At 41.8% G+C, this 18,910-nt stretch overlaps 1 protein-coding gene across 4 annotated transcripts in view; it reads left to right on the forward strand.

Annotated features, from left to right (window-relative positions):
• Positions 1-18,910, forward strand: part of NRP1 (neuropilin 1) — a 147,657-nt gene that overhangs the window by 95,100 nt on the left and 33,647 nt on the right. For all 4 annotated transcript variants that reach the window (XM_070800772.1, XM_070800774.1, XM_070800773.1 and 1 more), the window contains 2 exons: positions 7,742-7,897; positions 11,654-11,798. In XM_070800772.1, coding sequence (XP_070656873.1) covers positions 7,742-7,897; positions 11,654-11,798 — 301 coding nt within the window. The remainder of the gene's footprint in view (positions 1-7,741; positions 7,898-11,653; positions 11,799-18,910) is intronic.

Here is an 18,910-nt window from a genome sequence, read left to right on the forward strand (position 1 = left end):
CATCGAGTCCCTTTCCTTTCCTCCTACCACGCCCCTTGTCAGTTCTAACAGCCACAGCAGCTCTTACTCTTCAAACAGAACCAGATGGAGCTCCAGTTCCAAGTACATACCAGAATTCAAATTTTCTTTTTTATGTATTTATTTATTTTTTCTGTGTTTTGGCTGCATCACACGGCAGGTAAGATCTTAGTTCCCTGACCAGGGATTGCACCCATGCCCCCTACAGTGGAAGAACAGTGTCTTAACCACTGGCCTGCCAGGGAAGTCGCCCCAAATAGTTCTTTTTTAATTCATTGCTTCTGGTTTCTGCAAATATATATGAGAATGAAAGGATACGCCAGCGTACAGAGGCAGTGGAGCACCCAACAGCATGATCTCTTTTATCAGCCAAAGGAGATGGAGGTGAGCCCTTGTTTGGAGACTTCATTTCTCTTGCCGTTTCCTTGTTCTTTTGCAGTATGCACAGTAGTATCAGGGAAGCCAGCCTTTGGGCTGCATCGGAGCTGTGCAGCCTTATCTAGTGTTATTCTAGCTGGTTGACTCAAGTCTTTGGAGAGGAAACTCCATCTGTCCAATCCCTCGGGATTGTTTTCCTACCAACACTGGTTTTGTTGCAACCGGTAGTTTGTTTCCACCCAGCAAAATGCTTTCCTTTCTAGAAAAAAAAATTAATTCAAGCAATTAAGATGAGAAAAGAAAATTGGTGAGGTTCTTCCTGCATTACACTTTGCTTGCTCTTGGATATTGGTATTCTTTACCAGAATTTTAAAATGTTTTCTCATTATCTTTTGCAAAAAATGATCCATCACCACCATCTTGTTTTTCAACAGCATAAGTGAGTCATTTGCAAAATTTTGCTTTCCAGTAGTCAAGGTAAATGTTCGATGGAGTCAAAGTAATCATAAATGGTTTTAGATTCTCCATAATAATGCAAAAATATTGAATTTGCAGAAAGCATAACTACAAGATTTTGTTTACTAAGAAATTCTAAATTAACTTTTGATAATTGTGGTTTTGAAGATAGGAACTGAGGCAGAGCATGGGTGTGGTGGTGACAAGTACACGGGCCACCAATCTGATCGGGAGTGAGAGATTTATCTGGATCAGTTTCTAACATGTGTGTGACTCTGAACAAGGAACTCATGTACTTTGTTTCTCAGTTCCTTTGTCCACAAAACCTCTTCCTTGTATGACTGTTGAGAGCTGAAGAGATAATGTATCTAAGTTTAACCCTTAATAAGATGCCTGATAGGCTTCCCCAGTGGCTCAGCAGTAAAGAAACCGCCTGCAATGCAGAAGACGCAGGAGACTCGGGTTGGGAAGATCCCCTGAAGGAGGGCATGGCAACCCACTGCAGTATTCTTGCCTGGAGAATCCATGGACAGAAGAGCCTGGTAGGCTACAATCCATGCGGTTGCAAAGAGTCAAACATGACTGAAGCAACTGAGGACGGAGGACAAAGATGCCTGACACAGAAGAGTTACCCTATAAATTTTCCATTAATGTAATTTGAGTCATCAGGTTTTTTTTTCCTATGTAACACGGTAATCATGAAAAAATACGTAAAGAGAGAATCGTGTCACCAACTGTAAAATGATTGTATGCCTATTCATAACTGTAAAAAGTCCAAGGTCCCAAGTCAAGGAATGCGGTGATCAGGTGCTGTGAATTAAGCTCCAAGATCCTGGAACAGCACCCATGTTCAGATGCTCAGGCATTATCAGAAAGCATATGTGTTATCTGAGGAAATGAGACAATTGCTTAAAAATATTTTCTTTAGCTTGTAGTGTCTAGTGATGAATTAAACAGCTCTTTGAGTCATCAGAGATGCTCTAAAAAGAACCCAACATACTCCACCTCCCCCCATCAAAAAAAGTATTTTTCCTGTTTTTAATCAGACTTCCATTCTTTGTCTTTTATTTTTTCAGGCTCTCGTACAGACCTGTCTTGGGAATGTTAAACACCGGGAAACACTCCCTTGCCAATGCTCGCTCAAGGGACAGTATTTTATTGAGCAAGACAGATTTTCATTTTAGAAATGAGGCTTTCCACATTCTGATGTTACACGTAGCTGGTTATGTATTATTGTAGGAAGCAACGATATTTGTTGCATGGCTGGGAGGCTGCATGCTGGTGTTTGACCAGCAGTTTGCAGAGGTTTGCACGATGATTTACTACACGATGCTAAAAATGTGCCCTCTGTCCTCAAGTGATTCCCGGTAAAATGTGTCTCTCTCCTGACTTCTTTTTATCTGGGGAATGTGTTTCCTGTCATTACTAAGACAATGCTATGGCCATAAAGTGCATGTGGGTTAATACCTGCAGACATCTTACAAGGAAGAGGGCGTTAGGGTGGGGAGTTCATCCACAGGAGCTGTAGGACACCATCCCCCGCCCCCGGAAGGGGATGAGGATGGCTGTTTTCTTTTACTAATTCACTTCTCCCCACCCTGAATAAAAGGGGGGCTTTCCTCCACTGTGTCTAGCTGTGTCTTCTCTTTGCGTGGGGAGCACAGTGAAAAGAAGATGTGGGTGTAGACATTCTCCCAGCAGTGTTAGACTTTTATATTTATATTGGAAACAGGATGTCATACTGGGTCACTTCTGCTAATGGTGATAAGCCAACTCAAAGAGTGGCCACTCGAACTCCAAAGGAGTTTGGGAAACTTCTGTCAAATCGCCTACAGACCATCAGATAAATACCAGATGTTTATGTTTGTCTCACACACACACATGGAGTGAGACTTTCCACGATTCTAGTGAAGGCATTTGATGTGCAGCTCTGGCCACACACCCCATCATCACATCCCCTCAACATCACCCTTCATGTTAAATAGAAGTACATCAAACTCGGATGTGAAATCACACCCATCTTCCAACTAAAAGCAGCTGTGAAACAATGGCATTCTTTTTAAAATAAGAAAACGGTGATGGGAACAGGGCTGATTGGATTTAGGGAAAGCAGGTTAATTATGGTTATTATGTGTCTAAATTTTTACGGAAAGAAAGGAAATATTGTTCAGGACGATGAACCCTCCAAAACACAGAGGGTTGCCATTGTATAGAACTTCTGGGGGTTGTATCTTTATCTTTTCAGCTGCCTATCTTGGGTCGCCAATCTTGTCTGTTAGACTGTGAGGTTGGGGCGAGCTCATCAGAATCCAGAAAGCTAACCCACCAAGAGGATGGCCAGATTTTGAGTAGTAGTCATGACAACTGCTTCTTTTGGCTTCCAAATGAGCAGAGAACAATCTCTTTAGAGATCAACCCATTTATTGACAAATAATATCTATAGGGATGAGAAAGAAACATGCTAGGTTGTTTAGTGATGTTATTTCATTCATTCATTTCCTTCCCTTTGCCTCTGCCCTTCCCATTCCTCCTTTTCTCTAGAATATTCTCTCCCTTTTTTGTCCCCTTGTAAGTTCCTACTGTTCATCCTTCAATAGGTGTCTTAGACATGGAAGTCAACTGTGAGATGTCTCCAACTCCCTAGCTCCCTTCCTCCATGCACTGGCCCATCCTGTAATCTTGTTTGTGTCTCCCATTCTTGTTTCTCTTTGTATCTTCATCATTTAATACAGAACTTAGTGGAAAGTTGATACTAAGTGTTCACTGGGTAAATATCAATCAAGGGGAGTAGAAATGTTCACAGGCAGCATACTGATTAAACAGATGATGTTACAACCAGTGGCATTGTTAGAACCAATACCATGAAGGCATTGAAACTGATGGTATAGAAAAATATTTTTAACGTGGAAAATATCCATAAAACTAAACAAAAACATAGAGGTAATATGACCTTGTATTGGGATGACCAAAAAGTTTTTTCGGGTTAAAAACCTGAACAAATGTTTTGATCAACCCAATAATAACAAAACATATACACAACAGTCACATATATTTTGCATAAGGAAAAAAAAACTCTGGAAGACTACTTTCAGTGGTTATTTCCTATCGGTGGTCTTATGGAGATTGCAGTTTCTTCTTTAGTCTCTTCTGTATCTTAGGAATTTTTAATAGACATCTATCACTTTTCTAGATAGAAAAACAGATACTCCTTGTAAGAAATCTTAAAGGTCTGGATGAAAGTATAGGAAAAACACAATATATTGACTTGAGAGATGGAGAACTGAGCTTTGCACTAAACATCCTGAGGTTCAGTTCAGTTCAGTTCAGTCGCTCAGTCATGTCCGACTCTTTGTGACCCCATGAATCGCAGCACGCCAGGCCTCCCTGTCCATCACCAACTCCCGGAGTTCACTCAGTCTCATCACTCAGACTCACATCGAGTCCGTGATGCCATCCAGCCATCTCATCCTCTGTCGTCCCCTTCTCCTCCTGCCCCCAATCCCTCCCAGCATCAGAGTCTTTTCCAATGAGTCAACTCTTCGCATGAGGTGGCCAAAGTACTCAAGTTTCAGCCTTAGCATCATTCCTTCCAAAGAAATCCCAGGGCTGATCTCCTTCAGAATGTACTGGTTGGATCTCCTTGCAGTCCAAGGGACTCTCAAGAGTCTCCAACACCATAGTTCAAAAGCATCAATTCTGACTTATTCTGCCTACCAGGCCAAAAAGAGGAAACAATCATGTCAAAGAAAAGAGGAAATGTCCTTTTAAGTCAAGAAAACTTTATATGTGAGGGTGCAAAGGCAGAGAAGGCATATCTTTTGGAAGAATAAATACTTGATGTGGCTGAAAGATACATTGAAGGGAGGTGGATGTAGCAGGTGAGACTGAAAAGGTAAATCTCAAACTTCCCTGGTGGTCTAATGGTTAAGATGCCATGCTTCCAATGCAGAGGGTGCAGGTTCGATCCCTGGTCAGGGAACTACCATCACACATGCTGTGCAGCACAGCCATAAGAAATAAAAAGGTAGATCACAGCAACCTCATGATTAGCAGAGATGGTTTCGACCCTGAGAAAGGTAGGCAAGAGTACTAGAGTGGGTTGCCATTTCCTTCTCCAGGGGAACTTCCCTACCTGGGGATCGAACCCAGGTCTCCTGCATTGCATGCAGATGCTTTACCCTTTGAGCCACTAGGGAAGCCCATAAATAAAAAGGTACATCAAAGCAACGTCATGATTAGCAAAGATAGCTTCAACACTAAAAAAGGTGTAAATACCCAGTAAGTCCTTCTGGGTCTCCCTGCAGATACCTGCAGAGTGAGCAGTGGAGCTTCTGAGGCTGATAGTTATCTGTCTCCTCCCAAACTCTCAGGCACTGAGAGTTGCTTTTAGGGCAGTCCACAAAGGTCCCTGGGGAAAAAGAATTTACCAGAAGCTCATGGTGTTGCAAGTGAGAGTTTCCAGTACTGGGCTGTGTCTTGTTAGAGTTCTGGGTACCATTCAGTTTTATTTGCAATGGTTCAAGTCCCAGCTATAATTATTTGGTTGTCATTCATTCTTTCTAAACCCAGTGGCAGTAATGTTAGAAAAATTAAATGAAATTTCAAGTATCCCAGTGCAGTAAGTAAGAGAATGTGCAGAGATTGAAAGCATAGCAGGAAACGTCATGCAATTACAATGGGAAGTTGTGAATGCATTTCATTGCTGTTAAGAAAAGAACATATCTTTTCTTCTTTATGAGTGATTCATGCACATGCTTTGGGGCCTTTCGATTTGGGACTTTGGACATTTCTTACATTGGGCATCGGGTTAATTCCAGTCAATAGATCCTTCCTTTAAAGTCGGTTGTTTCTAGTGCTAGGATTCTTCTAGTTGACCACCAGTTAACTTCTTATCTTATCCCAAGAACAAAATTTTAAAAATAGGAAAAGGACAACCAGAGCATGAAGTTCTAGAGCTCTTCCTAATCAGCCTAAGCTGCATGTGCACTCTCGGGAAGTTAATCATTTCCAAACCGAAGACCCATCTGTAGGTTTGACTGAGTTTATTTGCACAGCTCTGCTTCGTGGTCCCTTGAAAGTCAAGGTTTTAAGGGCTCTTCAGGTTGAAGTGGATTGGGTATTGGGCATGAGGGCGTGACTCAGTGGACCGTTAGTAAAGCCTTAAGTGTTCTGAGAGCATTTGAGAACAGTTGAAATTGTTCAGTGCATCTATGTCTAGAGTAGCCATTAACTTTCAAGTTGCAGCATTAAGAAATCAGTGAGTTTTTGCAGCAACCTAAGATCATCTGATTATTTGTTCAGAACAGAGTTAGATTTAGGGTTGCCAGATCACATTCAGAAAAGAACACCCAGTAAAACTTGAACTTCAAGTAAGCAATGAACCTGTTGTTAGAATGTCCCAAATACTGCATGGGATGTATTTATTTTAAAAATATTTGCTATTCATCTGAAATTCAGATTTCACTGAATATTTTGTATTTTTATTGGCTAAATCTGGTAAACGGGGCTGCCTCCCATTTTTGAAATGTGTACACAAATTCATACAAAGTGTTAGAGTTAAAAATGCAAATTTCAGTTAGCAAGTTTAGGCACTTAATAAAAATATGTTGGATAAGTACTTATTTGTTAAATTAAGATTTAGACCATATCTACCATTATCATCTTAAAAATATGTATTTCTAGTAAAGGCTTGCTCCTTTTTTCTTTTAAACCTGGTAAAAGCATTTTGAGCCTGCACTTTACATCTTTAAAATCAGGATAATGAAATAAAGATTGTTTTACACTGAATAGTATCCCCTTCCTTTTTAGATGAAATCTCCTATTGTTGAATTGTGTGTGTCCAAGTTGGTTTCTCTGTGGAGGGGCTGTTGCTGTATTTGGTCTTGGTTCAGTTTTGAAGGTATTGGCAACATGTTGATTTTACTGCTCCAAGGGCCTTCAGGAAAAAGCAATTTGGGGAAGACAATAGCCATTCTTTAGGAGACAGGTTGTGCATAAAATGGAAATTGTTAAGGTGTTTATGGCCATGGGCACTGGAGGGTTAATTGAAATATTGTTTCCTTAGATTTGGGTTGTCATGTAGCAACTGGAAAGCCGGATGCGGAAGTTGCATTTGGGGAAGGGGGTGGGCTTAGGGTTTGGGGGGAGTTGTTTTTGTTTTTGTCACCATTTTCGGGGGAAACAGCCTCTTACTACTGAATATACTGTTGAAATATCTTGTTACTGTTAATCAGTCGTAACATGCAATTACTTTTTGTGAACATTATGAAATATTTTGCCAAATATTTGTGCTTCGTTTCTTTAAATCTCTGTATTATACAGAAATACAATCTGGCCATTCCAGATTACAAATCTATGGCCCGTTTCCCAAAGCACAGCACGCACAAGGGTTTTCAGAGTCAGGATGGTTCCAGTCCACATCCTATTTAGAAGGAGGGAGGTTGCTGCAGAGCAATGGGAAATGGGACCATGTGAGACTCAAGTTCTAGTCCAGGTTTCTCCATAACCAGGAGGGGAGCTTATCTTGTTTGTCTTGGTTTTCTGTTTGTAAAATGACATTTATTAATGTACTGTTTAGAAAGTGTCATTAATCTCTTAGAAAATACAGTGATAGGATATTGGTCCTGGTTTTCTCTTTTGTTCCAAGGATCAAGCAATCTTGGTTGCTGGTTGCAAGGATGAGAAAGTTCTCTTCCCCCTGGCGGTTGCCAGCTAGGGCAGTGGCTGTCTTACCATATCAGAGGCTTTCTTGGGGCTGTTGATACCGATGGAACTAGAGTCTATTGACCCCAGATGGAGGAAGACTGCACCGTGCTCCCCGCAGGAAAAGATGCTCCACATTACAGAGGTATCAGGATGGGCAACTGATCAGGCTTGTATTGTCTTGTAGGTAGACCTGGGCCTTCTGCGCTTTGTCACAGCTGTCGGGACACAGGGAGCCATTTCAAAGGAAACCAGGAAGAAATACTACGTCAAAACTTACAGAATAGACATTAGCTCCAATGGGGAAGACTGGATCACCATTAAAGAAGGAAATAAACCTGTTGTAAGTTTGCCTGCCTCCTCCTCCACTAATTCAGTCTTTGAAATGGATGATCAATTTTTACTTGTTTGTTTGGGAGCTTGCTGTCTGGCCTGGCTTATTTTTGAATTGATTTAAAATGAAAAGTGCAATTAGAAGTTTAAATCTGACCAAGGGGTCTCATGTTCCCAGATCCAGAAGCCAAAAGGAAATTATACGGATGTTTCCAAGAAAAGTCAATACCAGCCAAATTAAGTCAGACTCAAGAATCGCTTTAAACCTCCCACCGGGACATGGACTATGCGTAGGATAAACACAGTCCCCTTAGAACCCTCGGAGTTGTTTTGTTTTGTCTTTCTCCCCGTGTTTCCTCATTCTCTTTCATAGATTAATTCTTTCTTCCTCTCTGTAATGGGCTGGTTTTAGAAGACTCCTTTTCATCTACCCTCTGCGCCTCACAAACTAATTTACAAGTGTGTTTGGCTGCTTCTGTGCAAATGAACAGAACTAAAGGTGTTCTCTCAGATCCCACGAACGACACACCACCTCCTCACTGCTTTTTGTTGAGGAGACCACACCATGCCCTGTCCCCCGGGCGCTCTGTCCTCAATTATTTGGAGCTGAGATGTTTTTCTCAGCCTGCTGTTTATTTGAAGTTACGCTTGCTCTGAATTACTAATCAAGAGATTACTGAGAGCTCGTGCTTGCCATTTCCCCAAAATTAAAAGCTTGCCCTGGAGGCTGAGTGAAACATGCAGAATTGATGAGAATGGGAGCAAAGATCCAGGTAATTTGGAGTTCTGGGTTCCAGAAGAGACCAATTAACATGTCCTGGTCTCTCTTTGGAACATGTATGGGCTTAAATGTCTCCTTCTGGGTCTGGAACTGAGAAAGGCCTCCTTGGTGTGAAGTGAGAGGGCTATTAATACCTTTTGAGGGACTTCCCTGGTGGTCCACTGGTTAAGACTCTGAGCTTCCAGTGCAGAGGGCACAGGTTCAATCCCTGGTTGGGGAAATAAGATCCCACATGCCCAAAAAAAAGAAAGAAAAAACTACCCTCTGACTAGCTGCAAAGCTGCCACTCTCACTTAGGGCAGGCAGGAAGGCCGCAGCCATAGAGATGCAGCCGTCTGTGGGAGGAAAATTCTGTGGAGCAGCCAGCTCAAGGCCACTGTCCTGCCCTAGAGGACATGGAGCGGATCCTGCATCTTGGGAAAAAATCCCTCACGGTCACTATTGGTGCAGATCCACCAAGTAAATTCTGACCCTGAGTGTCATGGCTTGTTTTTGTTTTGGAGTCATTTTTTTGAAGGCCTGCTTTAGTTTCAAACAAATGAAAAAGCACTAATGCCAAGGACACACCAACAACAGAAGAACCGGAGAGAGTGGGGAGGGCTGACTCAGCTCTCAGGCCGCCTCTTTAATCCGTGAGCATTCTTTATCCAAGACCCCTCCTCAGCGTGGCCCACAGTTGTCCACATGTGGGTATGGAGAGCACACTGGGGCTGTGGAGGTGTCTGACGTGGACACAGCTCACAGTCAGTGGCACCTTGGCACACTGAGGGGCTCTAGAATAGGAGGCAGAAAGAACAAAAGGTCGGGAAAGACTGGGTGTGTGTGTGAGCCCTCTCACTGAACCTGAATGAAATCCCCTCGTCTACCCGGAGTCCAGCTCTTGTTGCCTTGCTCTGTACTTTGGGGTCTTTCGGCATGCCCCTTCCCTCCTTTCCTTGGGGAGAGCTGGCCATACGCACCTCAGCAGCAGTGGCCTTTGACCACAGACGCAGCAGCCTTTTTCTGTTGGTGGCCTGTGTGTTCTCACCTGGTTTTCAGGAAACATAAAACGTCCTCAGGGTAAGCCAGCCTGTGGTCCCTCCCTGAAGTGGACCCCCCTGGCCCTTGAAACACTCGCTTGGGAAACTCTGCCCCTTCAGGCAGGTCCCCGTTATTCAGCAGGACACAAAAATGCATTCACATAGATTGCTGCCCAGAGAGATTTGCTGAAGTAGGACAGAAATCTGAAGGCCATCACAGGGTTTCCCTGGTAGTCCAGTGGTTAAGAATCCACCTTCCGATGCAGGAGACATGGGTTCAATCCCTGATCGGGGAACTAAGATCCCACGTGCCACAGAGCAACTAAGCCCAGGCACCACAACTACTGAGCCCACACACTGCAGTTACTGACGCCCGTGGGCCCCAGAGCCGGTGCTCCAAAACAGGAGAAGCCACTGCCAGGAGTAGCCTGTGAGCGACAACTAGAGAAAAGCCCACGCAGCAACGAAGACCCAGCACAGCCAGAAGTAGTAAGTAAATACATATTCGTTTAAGACAGCAAACAAATAAAGGCCATCACAGGCTGGGATAAATTCCGATACTACATCGTCTCCAGAGAGGGATCCGGCTAACGTCCGACTTAGTAAAAATGCTTGACCGCCTCCCATGGAGCAGGGCTCTTAGGCTAAATGCAATAAGAACTTCTGTCCGACCCATAAGCTCCTTCTCCCCGGGGATGGTGGTCCTCCTCTGCAGACTCGCCAGGGAGTCTCTATGCCTCTGATGGCCCCCATGGTGCTCTAGCTACACAAGGCCTGTGTCTGAGACACGGTACTTTTTACACAGCTGTCTCCACTGTAAGCTAGGGTAAAATCCAGGGATGAGGAGGCTTTCAGTCCCACCTGAGACAAGTCGAGTGGCAGAGGGTTCCACGTGGCAGACAGCCCCCTGCTCCTCGGAGATGTCACCAGAGGACACTGCGTGGCATCATGCCCAGGCCGAGCGGCCCCCATGGATACTTGTGGGAAACCAGTTCGTGACTGGCAGTAATTACACCGCAGCTACATGCCTCATCTTTCTTAGAAGAAAATGACTCATTTTTAAAACAAGAAACAGAAGCCCTGGGAAAACTGATTCTCCATTACATATGATGTATAATTCAGTTTTGATCTTGACCACCGACGCATACTTTTACCAACAACCGCCCCCCCAACCAAAAAAAAAAAATTAGAGTCATTCATTCACGTCAGATATAAGATCTTCCATCAAGAAATGGAGTTCAAAGGGAGGAAGCTCCTTGACCTAGAGCTGAACATAACCTAGAATTTTCAAATAGCCAGATCGTACATTGAACTCAAAAATCACTCCTTTGGGAAATTCCTGGGAAAGTAAAACAGTGAAAGTTCCCATGAAATGTCCACCGTATTCTGTACGTTCTTTTGATAATGTTAATCATTTTCCCACTTTTTTAGATAATTGCACATATTCTTTAACAAATGCTATCTTTATAATAATACTTTTAGAGGCTCTATCCTCTCAGAAAAATTGACTAGGACAACATTCTATATGGTTTCCCTGGTGGCTCAGCGGTAAAGAATCCACCTGCAATGCAGTAGATGTGGGTTCAATCTCTGAGTCAGGAAGATCCCCTGGAGAAGAAAATGGCTACCCATTCCAGTATTCTTGCCTGGGAAATCCCAATGAACAGGGGAGCCTGGTGGGCTATAGTCCGTGGGTTTGCAAAGAGTAGGACACAACTGGCAATAAAAAACAAAAATCCTCTCAGAAAACTGAATAGATGATTAGGACAACATTCTATCTTAGACATGGTTCTTATCTGATAGCCATCATTTGGAAAAATAACATGACAAGTTATTAACACCACCTCAACCATGGTAAACAATGAAGAGATTGTAAACAATTTGATAAGCACTTGTGAAAATATTTTTGCATTTGTTTTTAATCTGAAATGTCTGTTATTAAAGGGCCTTTTCTTCTTCCATCTAGATCTTTCATGGAAACACCAACCCCACAGATGTAGTGATTGGAGTTTTTCCCAAACCCCTGATCACTCGATTTGTCCGAATCAAACCTGTGACCTGGGAAACTGGCATCTCTATGAGATTTGAAGTCTATGGCTGCAAGATAACAGGTAAGATGGAAGATCACCTGGTTTTTATGTATGTCAACGTTTAAATATAAGGAGAGTAACGATATAAATGGGGTTGGTCATTTTCATTTGATAATTAAGAGCATATGCTTTGGATTTAGACAAAAGTGAGTTCAGATCCTACTGTACTACTTACTCACTGGCTTATTACTTTGAAAGGCAGTTTACTATCTTTCAAAGCCTTAGTCATCTCACCTGGAAAACAGGCATCATGGTGTACTCCACTCAGGGTTGTTGTGATCATGAATTAGCTCGTGAATACGAAGTGCTTACACAGGCTGGCATGTGGTAGGTATTTACAAGTGGTGTCTTTCCACTAGGCAGGTTCCAGGAAGACAAATACCTTCCCTTTCATCCTCCATCTCCTGGTTATTCCATACTGACTACTACTTAGTAGGTTTACAATATATAACTGTTGCTTGAAATGTTCTTCACCTGCTTTGTCTTTTTTTTAATTGGAGTATAATTGCTTTACGGTGTTGTATTAGTTTCTGCTACAACAAAGTTAATCAGCTAGATGTATACATATATCCCGTCCCACCCTGTAGGCCATCACAGAGCACGGAGCTGAGCTCCCTGTACTGTATGGCAGCTTCCCACTAGCTATCTGTTTTACACGTGGTAGTGTATACATGTCTTTTAAATCTTGAAGCCTAGAGGTGACCTCATTAGCGACAGTTCAGGAGGAGTTTAATTTGTGGAGTTAATTTATTCTCCCTTTACTCACTAACTGCCCTGACAAAGTTCTCTTAGGTTTTGGCTCAATACATGTCTATCTTTCATTGAATGCATATACTAACATCAATATTAGAAATCGATTTGTCAATATTTCTTGTTTTGGAGTTTGTTTCTTCTGACGTTAATAGGACTTTAAGAGTCTCTTTTAAATTTGGACCAAGTAGGTGGATTATATCCACTTGAGAGTTGAAGATGAGGTACTGGGCGATTAAGTGGCTAAAAAGGTAGGCAGGTCAGGATGGAGCAGGAAGTAGAAGAAGGATCCAGTTAGTCTCACTGTGTTTCTATGGCAACCAGTTACTGCTCTTACTCCTCCTGTACATCTACTCTGTCTTCGGAAGTAAATAGCACATGTCAAATACCTTTCCTTGTAAGTAAGTAAGCCACAAATTTTTCATTAAAAAAAGTACGATGTAACCTCCATAGAATGCAAAAAAACTTCAAAAACAGAATCAGTAACTTATTCACTACAAAGTAACTAAAAGTGAATAACGTTTAAAGTCTGTCAAATATCTTTCATGTGATGTTAGTATACATATTGAGAGCATTTAATTTCTCATTCCATGAAAGCCAACATTATTGTTTTTATTTTTATCCTCTTTAGTACAATTATTTTTAGAGAAGGAAAGTACTGACTTCTGAAGGGAAAAAAAAATCACCTGGGCAATTTTCCATGAAATGACAAGCAATTTGAAGAAAGCTAACCAAGGAGGAAAAAAAAAATTACATTTGTTTACAGTACAGCCCATTTTGGAAAGTAAAAACTGACATTTGATCTGTTCCCCAAATTTTATTTATTTCCATCTTAGAGACAGACTTGTTTATTGTTTTGTAATCTAAATATTTACAAAGTTCAAGGCCTTGGAGGAGGCAGACATTGGGTGGAGAGAGGTTTGGAGGGAGAAAAGGGGCAGTGTAGGGTTAGATCAGAGAAGGCAATGGCACCCCACTCCAGTACTCTTGCCTGGAAAATCCCATGGATGGAGGAGCCTGGTAGGCTGCAGTCCATGGGGTCACTGAGGGTCAGACACGACTGAGCGACTTCACTTTCACTTTTCACTTTCATGCATTGGAGAAGGAAATGGCAACCCACTTCAGTGTTCTTGCCTGGAGAATCCCAGGGACGGGGGAGCCTGGTGGGCTGCCGTCTATGGGGTCGCACAGAGTCAGACACGACTGAAGTGCTTTGCAGAAGCAGCAGTAGGGTTAGATATAACCTTGGCTTTATTCTTGATCAGCAGATACAGGAGAGAAGGTTCTAGGTCATTTTTAGGGCATTACAAATGTAAGCGACTACTTGTCAATTCATAGAAACAAGGCCATTTGAGGGCAGGGTGGAAATTTCTGTCCCATTCCTCCCACCTAGTCTCATGTCACTGTACCCTCCCCCCCCCAAAAAAAGGTAAACCATAAACGTGTTAATGTGAATTCTGAATCTCTGGCTCTCCTTTTAATTAAATAAAATACTTGTTTAAGCCTAAATTGCTCTTTGTCATTTTCACAAGGATTTTCTTGAGAGAGAATTCTAGGAGCATGAGTCTTTATATATAAACAAGGGAAACTACTTAATGAATTTTTTAAAACAGTCAAATGGCCTAGTTATTTAAGCAAATATAGCTGTCTGTAGGGCTTCCCTGGTAGCTCAGCTGATAAAGAATCCTTCTGCAATGCAGGAGACCCTGGTTCGATTCCTGGGTCGGGAAGATCCCCTAGAGAATGGATTGGTTACCCACTCCAGTATTTATGGGCTTCCCTATTGATTCAGACGTTAAAGAATCTGCCTGCAGTGTGGGACACCTGAGTTCAATCCCTGGGTTGGGAAGATGCCCTGGAGGAGGGCATGGCAACTCACGCCAGTATTCTTGCCTAGAGAATCCCCATGGACAGAGGAGGCTGGCGGGCTACAGTCCAGGGGGTCACAAAAAGTTGGACATGACTAAGTGACTTAGCACAGCACAGATGTCTGAAATACCATGTTTTAATATTTTCACATTTGATTTGCTCTGTTTTATAATTATTTTAAGTAGCTCTTTTTTTTTCAAATTACATACTGCCACCCTCTTAATCATGACCCCTAATATATTTTTGATACTTTTTCTCTAATAAGACAACTCAACCTCCAAATAACTGATCAAGGCAGGTTTTTAGAGAGGCCAGCCTTCATAACGATGGTCACACAAAGAGAAGGTGTATAGACATACCCAAGCTTCACTCTGGGCTGTCCACTTAGTGACTGAATGACCAAGGACAAGACTCATGGTCCCTCTGATCTCCATCTTCTGGTCACTAAGAGTAACTTGATTCAGCTGTAATAAGGTTAAGTGAAAGGATGCTTATAACACTTGGTTTAGAGTAAGCGCTCACTGAACAGTACCTGGTATATTAAATGGTGCATGGTGCTCAATCAGTTGAACCTGCAACAGGCCCCAGCAAACAGAACCTCTAATGAGACAATGATATCAGTGTTTGCTCAGTGTTACCAGAGGAGATAATTTTCATCTTTTAGAGATCATGGTCCCCTCAGTGGAGACTGATAGAAAAAAGCACGGTTCCTGTGGGTCTAGAAGCTCCATGAAAGCAGGGGTCATGTTTGTCTTCTTTTCCATTGTATCCTGTGTGCCTGTAACATAATATGCTGGACATACTTATTTTTTTTACGAGTGAATGAGCAAATTAATGAATTGCAGCTTTATCCATGTTTTCCTACAAACAAGTGACTGGATTGCAAAATTTGACCCTCTCCTCTAGAGCAGGCAAGCCCCAACTCAATCAGGATTAAAAAAAAAAAAAAAAACATTGAATTAAAAGTTATTCATTTTGATATTTGGCAAAACTAATACAATTATGTAAAGTTTAAAAATAAAATAAAATTTAAAAAAAAATAAAAGTTACCATGAGAATACAGCACTTGAAAGTCTCCAGAGCTCCCAAGGTCTAACCCAGTTTTTCTGTTCAGAAATTATTTGCTAGAAACATAGCAATCCTGTAATAACCAGAGTGTACAACAATGGGTCACCATATAGAGAGATAAGGAGAACAGAATTGGAGCAAGTCATCCTGCTTTGTAGGTGATTGACAGAGGAGCATTTGCATTATTTGGACAAGGCAGGCTTCATCATTTTGAAAGAGAAACTGGTGAAGATGCCCTTACTGTCTAAGAACACACTGCAGACCATGTGGGCTTTTTCGTTTACCGGAAGTTAATGAACTGGGGCTTCTGCACACGTCGGTGTGTGCCTGTGTTGAGCAGAGTTTGCAAGGATGATCTTGAGCCCTTCAACATCCATAGGTACCTTCTGAGTCATCAGGGAAGATTAAATTATGCTTATTCAGGTTCACCCATCAAATGCAGTCATTGTCTTCTCATTCCTTGAAAACCAGTTAACTAAGTATTTGATTTACCAGTATTTCTGTTTTCCCTTTAAGTCTCAGTTCAGAGATTTTATTGTAAAATAATATCAGTGAAGATAACCACTTCCAGAGGGGAAAGGAGGTGTGGGTGTGTGAAATAGGTGAAGAGAATTAAGTTTACAGACTTCCAGATAAGGCCACAGGGATGTACTGCACAGGATAAGGAGTATGGTCAATAATATTGTAAAAACGTTGTATGGGGACAGATGGTTACTAGACTTAGAGTGGTAATCATCTTGTAATATATGCAAATATCAACTCACTGTGGAGTATACCTGAAACTAATGTAATGTACATCAATTGTGTTTCAATTCAAAAAAAAAAAGAACCACCTAATTCCCCATCACAGAATTCACTTCTCCCTCCCATCTAGGATTGGTTTTATGTTTTTTAAACAAGGTTGCCAAGTGAAATGCAGAATGTCCAGTTCAATTTAATGCAGATAAATGACAAAGAATTTTTTAGTGTAAGTATGTTCCGCATTCAGTATTTGGGACAAACGCTTCCAAGTGGAAGCTCAGCCATAACGAATCCACCTGCAATGCTGGAGATGTGAGTTCAATCCCTGGGTTGTGAAGATCCCCTGGAGAAGGAAATGGCAACCCACTCCAGTATTCTTGCCTGGAAAATCTCATGGATAGAGGAGCCTGGCGGGCTACAGTCCACGGGGTCTCAAGAGTTTGGAACAACTTAGCAGCTAAACCACCACCACCACCATACTGAAAAATTATTTGTTGTCATTTGAAATTTGAATTTAGTTTGGCACCCTGGGTTTCTGGTGTTGCTGTTTTAGATTATTTGTTCGCTAAATCCAGCAACACTGTTTCCAAAGGAAACTGGAGCCAGGCTTTAACCAAGGCACACTGAACCAGCCTGCTGTGGATGAACAGAGCTAGAACCTAGCATCTCCTTCAAACCTTGAATTGTTAGTGGAATCTTTATCCTAACCGTGGTTAAAAGTGAGTCACTGGTTTTGAGTCAAAGGCAAGTCAGGGTGCCTCTTCCTTGATCTTGGACGAGGCCATCTGACTGCAGGACGGCTGCGTTGGCCGATGCAGGCTCGCCTCAGGAGGCTTGTGGATGCAAGGACCGTGCCCCTGCAACTCTGCATTAAAGAAGGGACATTCATCTGATAGAGCTTCTTCTCTCCTTACAGTATTCAAGTTAATTTTGCTTTTCTCTGAAGAGTAACATCTGGTACGGATTACCAGCTACACATTTTCTTCACAAAAGTCAGTTTTGAGTCAGACAGGTGTGACCACAGTGACCAAAAATGCAACTTCTATTTTTAACACTATAATTTCATAGACCCTCAGTAAAATCGCTTTTGTCAATCTTTTCATAATCCCCATTGAATTTATTCTTGGTTTCCAGACCCCAGCCTGAAGCAAATACTGCGGCTGAATTACAGGAAAGGGTGCTTGGGGAGAATGGCAGCTGCCTTTTATTGTGTTAATAAGCTGATTCATTCAACAAATATTTGTGGAGCAAATACCATGGATAAAGCAGGGCACAAGGACTCATAGAAAAGTTTTTAATATGACTTGGTTCACAGTCTTCAAAGAACTTAAAATCTGGGGAGGCAGGTAGCAAGCAAGCAACCCAAGGAACTGAACATGGTCAACATATCTGAGACATGCAGGTGGAGAGCTAGGGAGAGACCCAGAAAAGGAAAACCACGTCTAGTTGGAGAGATCAGAAAAATTGGATATTTAATATAAAATTTGAAAACAGATCAAAATTTTAAGATAATGGGAAGGGCAAAATGATGGGAGATTGTTTAGTGGAGGGGATAGAATGAAAGGAAGCCTCCAAGTACCACTACACAGAGGTGAGGGAGTTCTCCTTCATTGAGGAGGGGCTTGCAAGGCCATGGTACCAAAAACCTGGCACACGAGGTTGAAAGTAGGTGCATAATTCCTAGATGAGCAGGCACTGACTTTTTAAGTAAAGAAATGACATGATCTGAACTGTAGAACTCAGGTGGTAAGCATCTGATTCAGAAAATGTCTGAATTAGAAAGTGTCTAATTCATTCTCAAGGGTCAGCTGATAACAGAGAAGGCTTAATTGCATTAGACACATACCTCTCATTTACAGTGGTTACATTTTCAGCTGAATTTTGATTTATGCAGAACGGGGTTGTTAAAAAGAAGAATAAGTTCTTTTTCCTGGCATGTCTTGGATGGAGATGTACAATTTTGAAAAGAGAATAACTGAAGTGTTTAACATTTTGTTATGAAGCCACCAATCAATTAATCAGTGATTGATACTCTCCTTCTGCTCAGAAGCTCCTTGGTCTACTGTAGAAGTTTAGCAAGATCTATGATGCTGTTCATGGTCTTGGAGGAATTTACAATCTGATTATGGACATGATTCCCAATCTTAAAACATGGAGAGAATAACTTAATACTAAGCTCTGTGCTGCTTTCTGTACATGTAGGCACATTTCTGAGAAGGGAGAGTTCAGGATGAGAAGTTTTTAGGAACAGTCGTAAGCTGGATTTGAATGTTTGGGCAGAACTTACTTCCGTCCACAGGAGGATAAGGGGGCAGCAGGAACATTTTGAACAAAGGCAATGATGAGAGTTATCTCTATGGTAAATGGGAAGAAAATAGATTCCTGTCAGTAATAGGAAATAAAATTAGATAAATAGAATGAAGCCAAAATGAGGGTGTTGAAAGCCAGAGAGAGACTGTTTTATAGCATACCATAAATAATGGAAAGCCAGGGAGATTTTTCAAAGATCTTTCTCATTATTGTGGTCAAATATACATAGTTTACCATTCTAACCATGTTTAAGTCTACAATTTAATTGCCTTCAAGAGTCACATTAGTGTGCAGCCATCACCACAATCCACCTTCAGAACGTTTTCATTATCGCAAACAAACTCTGTACCCCTGAAACTCTGTACCCTTGGAACACTAACTCTCCATTCCCTCCT

The sequence above is a fragment of the Bos indicus genome, chromosome 13 (assembly GCF_029378745.1).
Source record: "Bos indicus isolate NIAB-ARS_2022 breed Sahiwal x Tharparkar chromosome 13, NIAB-ARS_B.indTharparkar_mat_pri_1.0, whole genome shotgun sequence".
In the NCBI taxonomy this organism is placed as follows: Eukaryota; Metazoa; Chordata; class Mammalia; order Artiodactyla; family Bovidae; genus Bos; species Bos indicus.